General features: G+C 39.6%; 1 protein-coding gene across 1 annotated transcript in view; it reads left to right on the top strand.

Annotated features, from left to right (window-relative positions):
• LOC131670228 (zwei Ig domain protein zig-8-like) overlaps nucleotides 1–14,049 on the top strand; it is a 216,703-nt gene extending 202,654 nt beyond the window's left edge. The window contains exons 5-7 of the mRNA XM_058945657.1: nucleotides 1,887–2,106; nucleotides 2,598–2,695; nucleotides 12,813–14,049. Coding sequence (XP_058801640.1) covers nucleotides 1,887–2,106; nucleotides 2,598–2,695; nucleotides 12,813–12,916 — 422 coding nt within the window. The 3' untranslated portion in view covers nucleotides 12,917–14,049. The remainder of the gene's footprint in view (nucleotides 1–1,886; nucleotides 2,107–2,597; nucleotides 2,696–12,812) is intronic.
• The last annotated feature ends 1,057 nt before the right edge of the window (nucleotides 14,050–15,106 follow it).

The raw sequence follows: 15,106 nt of genomic DNA on the forward strand, positions 1-15,106 counted from the left end.
AAGTGCTCAAGACATTTCGTTATCTTCATAATATCGTGCCCATAATAAAAAGACATTAAAGTCGTTGAAGCGCAAAAGGAAAGTTTCATTAAACGGCAGCGAGAGAGTGAGAACGAGGGCGGAGGGAGAAGTAAAATGAATAAGAAAAGAATCAAGTTTTGTTTTGTTTTCCTTTTTTTAAGTAGTATCGTAAAATCACAAGACTTGCGCGCATTCTCCGCCTCTCTTTCACTCCATTCTCATCGTTACGAGAGTCAAGAGAACCTTAACTTTCAATACGAAGATCTTACGCCGAGGCAGTCAAACGCGCGCGAGCTTTACTTTTTTTCTCTCTGCTTCTTTGGCCTTATAAGACTTGACGGCGACGACAAACGGCTCGTTAATGGCCCCAACGTTGCGAAGAAAGATGCCGAGCATCTCGATTTACACGTTGCCGACATTTACATTAGTTATTATCGTAATTATAGCCGAGCATCTACCTCTTTCGAGACAATAAATCGTGACTACACTTCTGCCGCGCTCTTATCGCTTTGCTCAACGGTATAAAGACCTTCTCTTTTTTTCGCCTGACGTTATACACACTGCTTTCGTCGGCATGCCCGCCTGCGTGGCTGCGATAAGAGTCTTTTTCCGCGACTCAGAAGCAAAAACACAGACAGAGAGAAGAGAGAGATTGAAGCGGGAGTCGCGGCGATAATAATACAGACAAAAAGATTCACCAAACGTCGGAAATTGCCATTGTCAATTTTATTTACTCGATAAAGTCGTTTTGCTTGCTCGTGCGACAGATCGCTGATTAAATTTATGATGTCCGTGAAGACCCGCGATGTCGTTTATTAACGAAAACCAAGAATAACGCGCCGCTGCACGTCAAGCGGTTGGACGTGCACGGTCGCGTTGATTTAATTTGGGAGAGAGGAAAGAAACAATACCTTATAAATTCTCATTTGTTAGTCAATCTACTGTCCAATGAATTGATGAACGCTTGTAAATGGATGACATGCCTGTGTATATGGCGTAGTTTTCCCTGAAACGATTTACAAAGGCTTTTGATTGCCCTCCTGCATTAGTATGCTTTTTCGATCGTTCAAAAATTCGAAAGAAAACATTTTCAATTGTTTTTTTTTTCATAGAAATGCATACCAATACAGATTTCTCTTTTTTATTCATTTGAAAGAATAAGAATGTTCGTTCAAAGGATAAAGCATGCAAATAAATTCTTTCTATAAGCATATACCCTGTTACGACGCGCAATCCAGCCGCACCTGTTATATTTTCCCGTGCAAAAAACCATATGTAAAATTCAAGGAAAATCTTCTGGAACAGGTGTTTTTTCGCAAAATAATAAGCTTATTATTTATTATTTTCCTAAAAATCCATTAAAAAAGCATACATTCCTTTCACAGGTTCTCTGAAAATACGATAACGTGATTTCTTTAATGAGTAGCGGCAGATTTCTTTGAGCAGGGCTCTAAGCACAAAGAAAACAGTGAAACCCAACAAAGATATCCCAAACACAAACTAGCTTTCGAAAAAGAACCATAACAATATTCAGAGCTTAATCGATCAGCGCTGTCAACTAGAGCCATTATCGGAAGAGCGAAGCTCTTCTCTCTCTCTCTCTCTCTCTCTCTCTCTCTCTCTCTCTCTCTCTCTCTCTCTCTCTCTCTCTCTCTCTCTCTCTCTCTCTCTCTCTCTCTCTTTCTCTCTCATTCTCTCTTTGGAGGCGAGTCTCTCGTGTCAGGGTCGCGCGGACAATCCAATCCCAGCAACGCGATGATTCCCTCAATATCCAGTCTCGACTCCCAGCTCGGAGAAAGCTGTCGATACGTCAGAAAATCTAAAGGATTTGACAATAACGAGACGCCCGTATTATATGATTTCAGAGCCACGAGCGAGGATACTTGGTGCGTCGGAGGTGTTTGTGAAAACTGGTAGTTCGCTCACCTTGACCTGTGTCATATCACAGGGCCCGCACAATCTCGGTACCGTCGAGTGGTACCGTGGGAGCAGCGTCGTCACCACATCCAAGATATCCCCTAACGACGTTGACACCGAGCCACGAATTGTCGTCGACAGCGAGTGGAGCGATGCTCTTACCTCCAGGTAAGCCACTATACGTGTTCTTTGTTTTTTTTTTCCTTCGGTTTTTTATCGATCGCCTGCACGGTTGATTGATTTTCACGACAGAACGATTTACTATACGACTCTTGCGAGCTTTACGGGCTGTTCTATGGGGTTCCGATTGGCTTGAGCTATCCAGAGCTGTAGCCTGAGTGCATGTACTATAACGCGCTTCAAGTTTTATAGAGATTCATCGAAGACATGCGACTCGACCGTCTTTGCTGCGCCACTTTTATAGAAACTATCCTCTATCCTCCTTCCCAGTCTTCCGAATCCATGAGATCGTATTGAAATAACGCTTTTCAAATCAAATTTATTTCTGTTCGATGCTTTCTCTTTTTATCTTTGAGTGTACGCTCGGCTGGAAATTTCATTCCGCTCCATGACAAACAGAAACTCATGGGAGAGGGATAAAAAAATATATTAAAGTCCCATCAAACTTTGACACATTGACTTTTTTTTACAATTTTCAGATTAAAAATCAACCGAATAAGGTCGACTGACACTGGAAATTACAGTTGCGTCCCGACAGCCGCAGAAAGAGCGAGCGTCAACGTGCACGTGATCAACGGTGAGCCATTTCCTTCTTTTCATAACTCTGTCTAGCCAAGGAAATCTTTTTCCTCCCTCAAGTTAAGAAAAAAAAGGAAAAAGACTATATGCTTACTCAATCTCAACTCTATCTCGCGCTCTCTGCTTCTTCTCCTTTCTGTCCTCTCTCCCACTCTTTCTCTCGTAATATCTCAAATTCAAATTACTTTCCGCGAGTAATCTTTGCATAAATTAAACCTTTTCAACGGCAGGTAAAATAACGCTTCCATAACGCGAGTTTGCTTGCGCGCGAATTCGTATTTCATTATGTAGCCGTTTAATTCTTACCGCCTCTGTTATTCGAAGAGACAAAAAAAGAGAAGAAACTTTTCACGACAGAATAATGCAAATCCAAAGCTTGAAATTGATTATTGTGCGTTCCCTCGCGAAATATTGTTGTGTACGTATCTGTCTATTGAAAAATTGGATCGAGGCATACATACAATCGCGACTTTGTTTACAATGGCGATTATTCAGGCTGAAGAGTGATTTGTGCGACAGGACGATCCGAGACGAAGGGATGGAAATTTATGCCGACAAACAAATGCTTAAATGCGCTCATGCATTTAACGGGGTTTTACGACGCGCCAACTGTATAAACTACAATGTAAACTGCACGGAAACTATAAAGTACGCCGAAAAGCTAAAAGTTCGCGGAGACTCACAGAAAGAGAGCGACATGGACTCCGTCTTCTCGGGTATGTTCACGCCGGAGCACGCTGCATCTGTCTCATTCACCATTTACATCGTGCGAATAAATGATACGAAACAGCGGCCCGGCAACGTAAATTGAACTACTGAATAGATTTCAAACTATGTAAAACACTACGTTTCACAACTTTCTTCGATAATCTCAAGTTTCTTCTAGAACTCGAAACGAATGGCAATTGACTTTTTCAATCTGCTAAAAGGCTAGTGTTACTTGAAAATTGATTATTGCAGAGCCTTAATCTTATCGTATAATTAATTAAAAATTTAAAGTTTCATCAATTATAAAATTAAATCCATATTACAATTCACGTGTGTAAGCTATCGACAGTCCGGTTAAATAAAGCAATCAGAAAGTCTTCGGTATTTCCAATTCCCGAATAAAGTTAAGACGCATACCTTAAAAAAGCAACTAGAACTTCAAAATTCGAAAAGTTTCGTACGTTCCAGTATATTAAAACAAGTGTCCCAATCACATCAAATTGCAAGTATTCGACTGACGCGAAATTCAAGTCGAAAAAAGAGAGAGGATTGCCCATCTTCACCGCGATTTTACTGGCTCTTTTTCTCCTCGATAGCTATACAACTAACGCAACCACGCGTGAACTCGTCCAACGAAATTTGGGGACTGACTCAATTACCCGAAAACAAGATTATCAAAACGTCCTATAGTGCCATCGATGACAATCGCTTAGCCAATCAATACGCCCATGAAAGCTGCCACCGCGTAGCCATTTTCTCTAATCGGTTTATCAAAAATATAGACGTTTGAAACAAAAAAAAATTTCCTGTTACCAGTTACTGCTCCATTCTTTGTAACTAGAATTCGTTCTATTTTTCCATTGACGTGTATTTATTTTTTTGTAGATTTTTCACAGTGATACCCTTATTCTTTTGTATAAATTCTGAGGTTTACAAACATTTCACATTAACTTAAGCTTAATTAAGTTATTTATTGCATTTTATACTTCACTTAACATTATTTATTTGGTTTTATCTCATTTGAACTTCAATTTATTACCTTGCCTCTTATTTTCCCCTCTCCAGTAATAAAGTATCAAGTAGCACGTATCTTACTTAGTCGATGTTAAGTAACTAAAAAAATAATCCACACGTGAAGATGATAACGAAAAAAATTATTATAATTAAAAAGCGGTGAAAAATCACGACAGGTTTTTTTTGGTTTCCTGCAGCTTATAAGAAATTTATACATTATTGTTGGACTTCAAACTGTAAAGAAAAAAAATGGAAATTAAAATCTTAACGCGCAGAAAATACTCAACGACTTTTGAACCTCGCGCCGTAAATATTTATCAAGCTTTGAAGAGTAAGTGAAAATGTTTTTTAATAAATTTCAAAGAAAAACAAATAATTAAAGGCACCAGCGAACAACGCAACATAAAGGGAAAAAGAAAAGAATAAGGTCAGTCGGCAAAAATTTCGAGGGCGCGCGTTTGATAAGGGCGAGTAGAATCGCACTTACTCGTTGCACATTGGGTGCTGATTGTGCTCTCGCATTTCTAAAAGATAAATTAAATGTTGCATAACTCGCGTGCGAGGGGAGGCTGGGGCACAAACACAAGTGAGAGAGGCAAATCTCATCGGGAGGCTGCGCACTTTCAGCAAATATTGGCGAAACGTGCGGCGCACGTCCCAATTGCAGCGAGCAAGCGAGAGAGAGAGAGAGAGAGAGAGAGAGAGAGGAGGCCGAGCGACTGCATACGCGCGTGAATAAACAATATGTTTGCACTCGACACGAGCGAGCGAGCGCATATGCGAGAAAAGAAACCCTGAAAAGAAAAAAAATGTAAATTCACCGAATGACTCGGTAATGAATAATCGCGCGATTGTGTGGGCTGCACACTTTTGTTTGTATACTCCAATAATGAATTCGTCTGTGCACGTACACGTATAAAGGGTGCAGTGTCGTTACTGTTTTCGATCGATTGGCTTCCTGATGCTGCACCTCGGTTTTTTTATGTGTGTGGATGTTTTTTTTTTTGTCCGATCCTCGTGGATTTCGATGGCTTTTCAAACGATTGATGTGCGGACAGATAACTTTATTGCCTTGATAAGCTCATTGTAAATAAAACATACCACGCCGCAACCTTTTGACTCGCGCGTGCATCGGTTTTGTGCATTTCGTCTGGAATTGTTCGCGGAAATAAATTTGTATGTCTGTAAATGCGAACCGACAGTTAGATAGAGGGGCTGATCCGATAAGTATTGAGCGATGAAAATTCGCAGTTATCAAAAGTGACTGATTTCATCGTGTTGCGATTTGCTTTGGATACTCTCTCTGCATTGAAAATGGTTTATCGGAGAATTGTATATGCTCGATCCGATTCCCAACACCACTTGATTTTTATTTTAATTAAATCGGATGTACGGATGTTGTGTTATTTGACGTAAAATGTTTTTAACGATCAATTTGAATGCGCCATCGATAAATAAAGATCGAACGACATGATGAATGTCGAAAACAATATACCTAACAGCCCCATCTGATTGTATATACGAAATTGCAGTTTCCGCGCTATAATAGTTATCGCCGGTGATAGTTTCTTCGTGCCATAACGTCAGAACTGTCGATTGCACATGCACATCTTTCGATGGAAATGAATCAATAATCAATGCCAGCAATCATGACGGTGACGGCGTAGTGCCGCGGAAGTGCGAAAGGGAAGAGCGATTAGCCCCGTTTTGCACGCAAAGGAGAAGTACACGTCTCGCGGCTTCTGTCGCAGCAAGGCCCATTGAGCACACTCGCTCGTCTCTCCAGCAGGAGGCGAGTCCCGCCGCAGCTTTCAATTACAGCAGCCGCCGTTCGGCGTTTCAATTATACTCGCGCTCGCGCGTAGACCAACTAAATTGACTCGTCTATACTTGCGAGGGGGGAGAGTGCCAGAGGTAGCCGGGGGAAGGGTTTGCCCATTATAATTCCGGCTGATCGCTGGACTTAAGCTGCTGCGATCGTTATTGCGCTTGTTCGTCTTAGCGACTTGAGCCGTGATTGAGCGACTGTCAATGCCTCTTGGCCATTGTTCTCTCATGCGACGAGGGAGCGCTCGACGAGGCACAGCCATCTCTCTCGCTGCAACTACTCCGGGTTACGTTGATTCTCGAGTGCCATTGCTGAGGGTCTAATTTGCTTCGAAAGTAGGACGCCACTTTTTTCCCTTTTTTTCATCGTATACGCACGTCAGTTCACGTCATTCGACAATTTCATCTTCCAAGTTACACACACTGTTTATTAAATTATATTGACATTATTATTATCATTGTGCAGCTTTAATTTGTCATGCGATGTTTTTCACGCCTCAGTTTTCCAAATTAAAAAGTTGATAGGTCAAAGAGTGCTTACTCGTCAAAGCAAGCTCGAATTCTTGGAATTCGATACACGATCCGTTTGTACACTGGAAACGACGACGACTTTGCTGCACAGCGAAATCTCGTTAGCGAGTAGCTCTTTCACGCAAGTAAACTTAGAGCCAGGCCGCACACACACCCGTCGGGCAAAAGGGGGCGCGAGAAGGCATCTCCTCAAAAGATGCAAATTCTAGGATATTGAACACAAGAAGACACGATAGCGCTTCGTCGTTGAACCTAACACCAAGCGTCTTTCGGCATAGTTTCGCTCGCGCGCAAGAGCTGAAGCTATACACACGCCAGCAAGAGAGAGCTTCTTGCACTTGCCGGCGTCTCGCCGCAAGACGGCACGGAACTGTGTCAATGACTGGAAAAGAAGAAAAAAACGTAAGCCCTTCAGCCTCGCAAGACACGTTATGTTCCTTCGGCTGTTCTTGCGGGTTTAATGAACTTTACTTGACGCACGCCGCACATGCAAGAAACTACCGCTCTGTTTTGCTCTTATTTAGTTTGCCTACATGTATAGCATATTTGTGTGTATATTTTGCTGCCGATAGAATCACCTTGTTGATTAAAGTTTTGACATCGAATAGTTTTGATCTTTGTAGATTTTTTTCCGAGTTCTCTTTATCAATGAAGAATTCAGTTTCACGGGAATAAAATTCTCGACGAGTTATCGTAAAAATTCGAATTACGGTGCTTCTAAATCAGTTTTATTTAAAATTGCCTGTCGTTCTAAAATACTTTCATAATTTTTCTATTTGACAGTGACGCATCAATTTAAGCTAAACACCGAATAAACCCAATCAACCTCCTTTTATTCGGAAAGCAATGTTATTTTCGAAAATAATTTTCTATAAATCAATGTTCAAGTGAATGCAAAAATTAGAGAAACGCAAAAATTGTAAAAACGTACATGTACATTCAATAAACAAAATCTTTTATTAAATAATGCTGAATATAAACAAACATTTTATAAATTTTTATAGTAATACATAATTTCTTATGTGCAATAAATCTTGGAGTTGTATGTGAAAAGCATTGTAATCACTCAAGATGCATAACAATATTTGCGTCGTATATTAAGCTAACAATCTAATACTGTTAATGATTTCATATATTAGTCAATTTTTTGCAATTTTTTCATATTTTGACAAATGCATATGTGTCAAAATATAACTACAAGTAATCATAAATATATGAATTATACGATGATAAAACCTATGGTATTTTTACTAAATAGTTCATTTTCTAATGACTTACTAAATCAGTTAAAGTTGGATTAGAGTGTTGCCATTCGTTATATATTCCTTATCATTGATCTGTAAAACTCCACTATTGAAGACTTGTTTTAAACTATTAACTAAAATTAATACATTGAAATAAAATAAAAAATGTATCGAATAATAGAATAATAGGTTACTTGGATTAAATCCGATTCAAAAACAACGTGGAATCAATTCCAAAATATTATCAAATAATCGACATTCGCGTTAGAACGAGAATATCGCATTTTGTCTCAACAAATCAATAAAAAAAAAATAAAAACACACACATAAACACAGTGAAATAAAACCATTTCGTTCGTTCGCTCTATTCACTCGTGCGCGCGAAATCAAATGACACAGCACGACGAAAGTTGATTTAGCGAATCGCATTTCTAGCAACGAAATCGTCGAGATATAGAGTATCTCGTCTGTCGGTGCACAAAAGAGCAGCAGAGTTAGCTGCCACGCGAATAAAAAAAAGCGATGGAAAATTAAACGCGATGTCCATAAAAACTCTATTCTCGTCATCGGAAACAAAGGGAGGGGAGGTGTATAAATAAAAGGCCAAACGACTGGACAAAATCTTTTGAAACAGAAGAAAATATGACAAACATTGCTAACGAGGGAAATACCTCTTAGCGTGCATAACAATGACGAATGCGACCTCGAAAGAAACAAGAGTTTGATTAAATGCCAGTGTGTGTGTGTGCTACGTTGCTGTGAGAGAAAGACGAATGGTTTGAGCTGGTTGGATGCGTATATGTACGTACGATGACGTTTCCGGTTTCCGCAATCTGCTGCGTGGCGCGAGTACCTGAAGAGGCTCGCTGGTCTGTGAGATGCAATTAGTCTCGCCTGCAGTCATTAGACTGTGCGATGCAACGCCGCTTTGCCAGTCAACTCAGCAGCGCCAGCGCCAGCGCCAGCACCAGCCGCATAAGCACTGCGCAAGCTTGCCCCCTGTCCATGTGACCATGCTGCAAGCATCTGTGTATCGGCTGCCAATCATTCGTGCGCTCCGATCCGTATCCTCCAACCTTGATTATTTGTATTTATACGAAGCTCTAATGGACATGTGGGTCGCTGCACTTCTTCTCCGCTACATTGGATGAGAATCTTTGAGTCTCGATTATTTTCTTCACTCGCGTATTGTGAGCTCATGAAAGCTCCGATGCTTCCTAAAGGAATGTTTCTCGAGTATTTTCTCGAGGTGCTGCTATTCTACGCCGTCTCATTTCTACGCTGCTTTTAATTACAAAATCACGACAGGGGAATAGTGTTCAAAGATTTAAAGCTACAGTAGTGGAGCAATACGTAAAGTCAGCCAAGTGAAAACAACAAAAGTTCAAACGAAAACAGAACGCGGCATCTTTTCTTTAAAAGAGTCTTTATCGTTTTTCTTGAAATCTTGAAAATGCCTCTTAGCAACTACCAATCTCTCATTACTTAACAAGCTCACCAAAACAAAAATAAAATATCAGGAATTCTGAAAAGCCATCAAGCTCTTAGAATTTCTAATCTGGTCTACAAGACAAACTGCCGAGATGATAATGGACTAAGGTGAACATCCTTGTGTATATTTCGTCCGCCGCGCTTCTTTGTGCTGGACACGAGCCAAGATTTCAAGACACGGAAATCAAGCATAGACAGAAAAAAAGAAGCATCCGGCACGAACTCGCGAACGATAATGAAGCTGATTGCAACGAAATTGAACAGTCCGCGCGTATACCTAGATATCAGTATATAGAGAGACGTACAATACTATACGACAAGAGAGCTTACGCGGCTCGGGTTCGCGTGTATATCTTGAGTCCCTCGGGGCAGATACGGAATCATTGAGTGCGTGGTATAGCTGAAGGGCTCTCAACAGATTGCTGTGTAATTGCTTGGGTTACCGTTAGATATGCTCGCGGACAATTTCACTTGCAGTTCCTATACACTACGCGTTCGGGATGAGGGAATGTGAGAATGCATCTAAGTGTACAACTTCCTCAAAATTTCCGATTTATCTGCAAATTATTCAATAACTCTTAACATTGAACGCAATTGCAAACGATTCTAAATGCTAAACGCGACACTGAACTGAAAATTTAAACACAATAGTGCAAGGGTAGAATGCAAGATTGCAGAGTTTTGTGCGCGCGTACAATCGGAAAGACGCCACTCGCCTGTTCAACAGCCCGAAGCGGTCTACCGCAACACGCCGCAAGAGCCAACCCCACCGAACTATCTTGATTTTTAAAACCCCTCTCCCTGGGCCCAGGAGCCGGGGCCGTCGTTTTTCGTGATTTCTAAGAGCGTAGGATCATTCTTTTCTTACAGTCAGCCATTCATCAGTTGACCTCGGTGACGCCAATAAGGAAATTAATCCAATCCTATTTTGAAAACGTCGTTTTCTCATGATGTTGCATGCGCAAATTTTAGCAGCGATCTTGATCTTAACTCATGCCTAATCCCCTTGTTGAGTGATACTAGACTGCGTGGAAGTAAAGTGACTGCCATTGTTTATCGCCGTCGCACTCTCGGTCAGGCGCTGGGCTTATGAACCTTTTCTTTATTTATTTATTTATTTATTTTTTTTTTGTACAAAGCGACAAATTTAAGAGAGTCGGACAATTATCTCCAAATGTGCGTCGCTTATTTTCGTATTTTTAATTTTTCTCGCGCGACCTGCTGTTGCCTGCTGTTATCCGGAACGCACCAACCACCGTAGCGCACGCGCCTCTCTTGTTCAATTGAGCTTAACGCTCTCCCTCCCTCCCCCCTCTCTCATTCTCGTCCGTAACAATTACATTATTGATCATTGTCATTGTACTGATCGTCAATTCGAGTGATTAAAATTGATATTTTTGTTTACCTATAAATATGGTTTTTGGGGGAATCATACGAAGCACATTGAACTTTTTTTTTATTCAAGCATAAAACAGTGTAAAAATAAATGTGAATCATTATGATTATTTTCTCGAGATAATATTGTCGTTATACCTATGGCGTTTTTTTTATGACATTGCAAAGGCACACAAAAGCCCAAGTATCGCATTATTGGTGACCCAATCGATCTTGTGTGCATAAACGTATCACTGAGAAGATTTCCGAAGGGTAGAAAAAAAGCGAAAAGTCGATAAAATGATAATGCACATTGTCAAGCAGACATTCAAGGTATTCTCGCGTATATACGATAATAAATTGTATTTTACGTATTTATAAGCAAGATGTCGCAGATTTTTCACATTCCTTTGAATATAAAGAATCTCGATTGAAAAATCAATAACATAAAAAATCTTAAAAGATGAAAGGATTTTTTGTTCGTTAATAATTTAAGATTTAATCGCTCTTGAATTCCGTAAATATAAATAACGCACGGCCATTTAATAGTAAACCTTGCCTTTTATTGCAAATATGTTTGATTTATCGATACTTTGAAAACATTACGCTGAAAATATTTTATATGTTCACGGTACGTTGCGGCTTTTGTTAGTTTATACTCTTATATTGATATGACAATCAAGCCATTACAATTTCGACGTTTCAATACATCATACAAATCGAGTCCATAAATATGGACTCGATAGTACGCATACAAAAATAAAAAATTTTTTAACTGCTAACACCATACTTGTAAATGTCGACGAGCTCCTCCACTATTGTAATATTATTCAAAATACGCGAAAGCTACCACAAAGTATCCTTAAATAATTATGAAATCTTTTAAAAAACTACATTCAAGTACCGTAAAATTCTTAAAAGTACGAAGGAGCTGGCTCAATGTATACGAGTTTTGTCTTAAAAACGGAACTTACGAAACTAGCACGGTGCTGCAGTCACTTATACCAGAAAGTTGAGAAATTAGCCGTTAAAGTTAATAGGGCTGAGAGCGCGCAAGGCGACCTCAACTGTAGAAATAATCAGACTGAAACTTTTCCGCGTAATATCGCAGCATAAAAAATAGTGTTTCTTGAAATTCTCGCGATCTTTCTGCAACGAAAATCTCTCAAGCAAGAGCAAAAAATGCAATCGTTCTCTCTTTTTTATCTATTTCGCGAGAACGTTTCCGCGCGCATTTCAATCACTCTTTCCATTCAACAAATTACATGCCGTTAGCGAAGTAACATACGATATTTTGAAAGTCTACGTTTTTTCCAATAATGGGATTGAAAAGTAGGCCAACAGCACTGGAAGAAGGAAAAAACTTTGCCTCGCGCTATTTGCTACTTCTTAGCGCGCGCGCGCGCCTGTATTTGCACGGGGTAAGAGCGCTTCACTGGGCTCGACTATTTCCGTACGTCAACATTTTGAAAATAATATATTATTCGGCCGAGACGTTTACAATAAATCAGAGAGAGATATATCGACGATACATTGATAAATCGACTAATGTTTTGGAGGAAAAATTAAAAAAGACAAGACAAGGGAACCAAAAAAGTTGAAAAATATCCTTCTCCCAATCTATTAGCTCGTTCCATCTTTTTTGTCCAGTAGTCCTACAAAGAAAATAGATTCTCGAGAGAGAGTGCGAGAGAGAGAGAGAGAGAGAGAGAGAGAGAGAGAGAGAAAGGCATAATTAGAGCTGAAAGCGGCAGCTAATGTGGCTAATCAAAAGCGAGTAACAATCCATTACACGACCATTATGCCAGGCCTACCTCCCCAATTAGGCACCCCGGCATAGCTGGACATTATATAAGCGATAAGCGAGAGCGAAATTAAAGCAACGCTCCTGTACTCATATGTACATGTGTGTCTCTTTGATTGCAGGTGAACACCCTGCGGCGATGCAGCACGGCAACACAGCAGCCGGTTGGCCAACATCGCGAACGATTCTCTTGGGTTTGGCTTTCTTCCTTGGCCAGCTGAGATAATGTGCGGGCCGTGCGGCACGACCGAACTAAATCGACGACCCGAACAGCAAATGCTCGCAGAAAATAACGATAAAAAATGAAAGAAAATGGAAAAAATGCGTCAACTGTCTTGCTCCGTCGTGCGTCATCGCCTGCAGTAAATAGCACGGCGACGCTTCCTCGCGACATTCACTTGTCTCTCTTTTCGGCATTCGTCGTCGACGACGAGGAGTGAATAGACAAAGACGATGGGAAATCACTACTTTCCCGGAGAAGTGAAGAGGAGCCTTGAAAACGCTCTGGGAAGAAGCTTTGAATGGCAAAAGCCAACGGCAAAGGACTAGCGAGTGAAAGAGAGAGAAAGAGAGAGAGAGCCTGACTTCCCTTGCTGTCTTTTGCCGAGCGCATAACTGAGACCATTGAAAGGATTAGACTGTTGTATGTATGTGTATATGCGTGACTGAGTGCAAAAGCAAAATAAAAATAAAAAGCGATTTGTCTGGGTGCGTATGTGGGTGTATGTATGTGTGTATGTATATAGAAGAGAAAAAGAGCTCGATCGGGTTGTGATCAGTCATGCGAAGAGCGAAAAAGACAAACTAGTGTTCGCTCTTTTTCGCAAAAAAAACCGAGAGTTCTGTGTGTGTGTGTGCGTGTGCGTGCGTGCGTGCGTGCGTGCGTGCGCGCGCGCATATGTGTATATGTTATTGCGTGTATTCGCGCAAATTCCATGCGCCGCAAGACCTTTCTAGTGTTACACATATATGTATGTTCACCAGCGAGACACTATTAAAAACCGTGCACGCACGCGTAATTATACATACGAAGAGAGAAAAAGAGATATAGATATTATTAATGATGATTACAAGAACGACAGAAGACACGTACACATCGTTTATGAAAAGATATATTATATGATATACAGAAACAAAACAAACACGTAGGGTTTTCTTAGAGTGAAAGAGAACTAAAGTGTATTTGCGTGATAAAAAACAAAGAGAGAATGTTCGATGAGTTTTTCATTTTTTTGTTTTATCGTAAGTGTCTAAGATACGAAAAAAATGAAAAAAAAAACAAACTTCGAGACATTTAGTGTATACCCTTTAAACGCCCTTTCCAAATGCGACACTCTTCGACACCATCTTGTACATAATATTTTACTCTTGTAAATAAAAAAAATCGATCCTTACGATTTAAGTATTTTATTCATATCATATTTTTCCCCATTTTTCCTGACGATGAATTTTCATTTTATTTGGTATTCTACATTTACAAGTACATATATTCCATTTACGTATTCCATTTAGTACATTTACAAGTATATATACACGGTATTTCAAAGTTTGTAGCTTCTGATCTTATACTACTTTATACTAGTTAGGTGTATTTTATTGAATCACGTGTATAATTGAAATAAAAAATTGACTCGAATATTATATCAAATATTAAAATGTTATGGTAAATTACGGCACAAGTATCGGTTCGCTTAGGCGTCAACGCCACTCATGACAAGAATTTACTTTTCCGGACTGTATCGTACGGTATTTTCTCTCACTGATATCGAAATGTATTATTCTCATACACTAAATGGAAAATTCGATTTCGAGTATGTTTTTGGCCAAGCGTGCGGAAGCTTTGCGCATGGAGTATCGAAATAATAATATTCTGTAAAAAATCCTAGTTAAATTAATGTATTATTTTGATGTTATTTGATTATTTGACAAAGTTTGTATCTTGCAATTTTTTTCATATACATCTCCGTGAATATAAAACTTTAAATTTAAATAAATAATTTTACTTGTTTTCAATGAATTAAAAAAATCTTTTCAACACTGTCTGCGGAGATTGTAACTTTCTCGCGCGCTCGGCGAAAAACGTGTGCTTGAATTTGTAATTTCCACACGTTGTTTTGAATGAAAAAACTACGTAGCTAACATATCCGGAAAAAAAACTCTGGTTTCGTGTGCCTTTCCTAATATATGTTACACGAGACAAGAATCTACTTTTTTTACGCTATTAGGTACACGAATAATATACACTTTTTCTAAATCTCGTAATTCAAACACGTTAAAAATAATAATGTCGGCAAAATAAAAAAACAATAATACATATCGCACCTACAGCTTCTAACGCAATACTCAAATAAGAGGCTTTCTACAAAGACACATCGGAAGTCGGACAACGAATATCGGACACGTACCGAAATCATAA

The sequence above is a fragment of the Phymastichus coffea genome, unplaced genomic scaffold (assembly GCF_024137745.1).
Source record: "Phymastichus coffea isolate CEN01 unplaced genomic scaffold, Cenicafe_Pcof_1.1 PCOF00104, whole genome shotgun sequence".
Lineage (NCBI taxonomy): Eukaryota > Metazoa > Arthropoda > Insecta > Hymenoptera > Eulophidae > Phymastichus > Phymastichus coffea.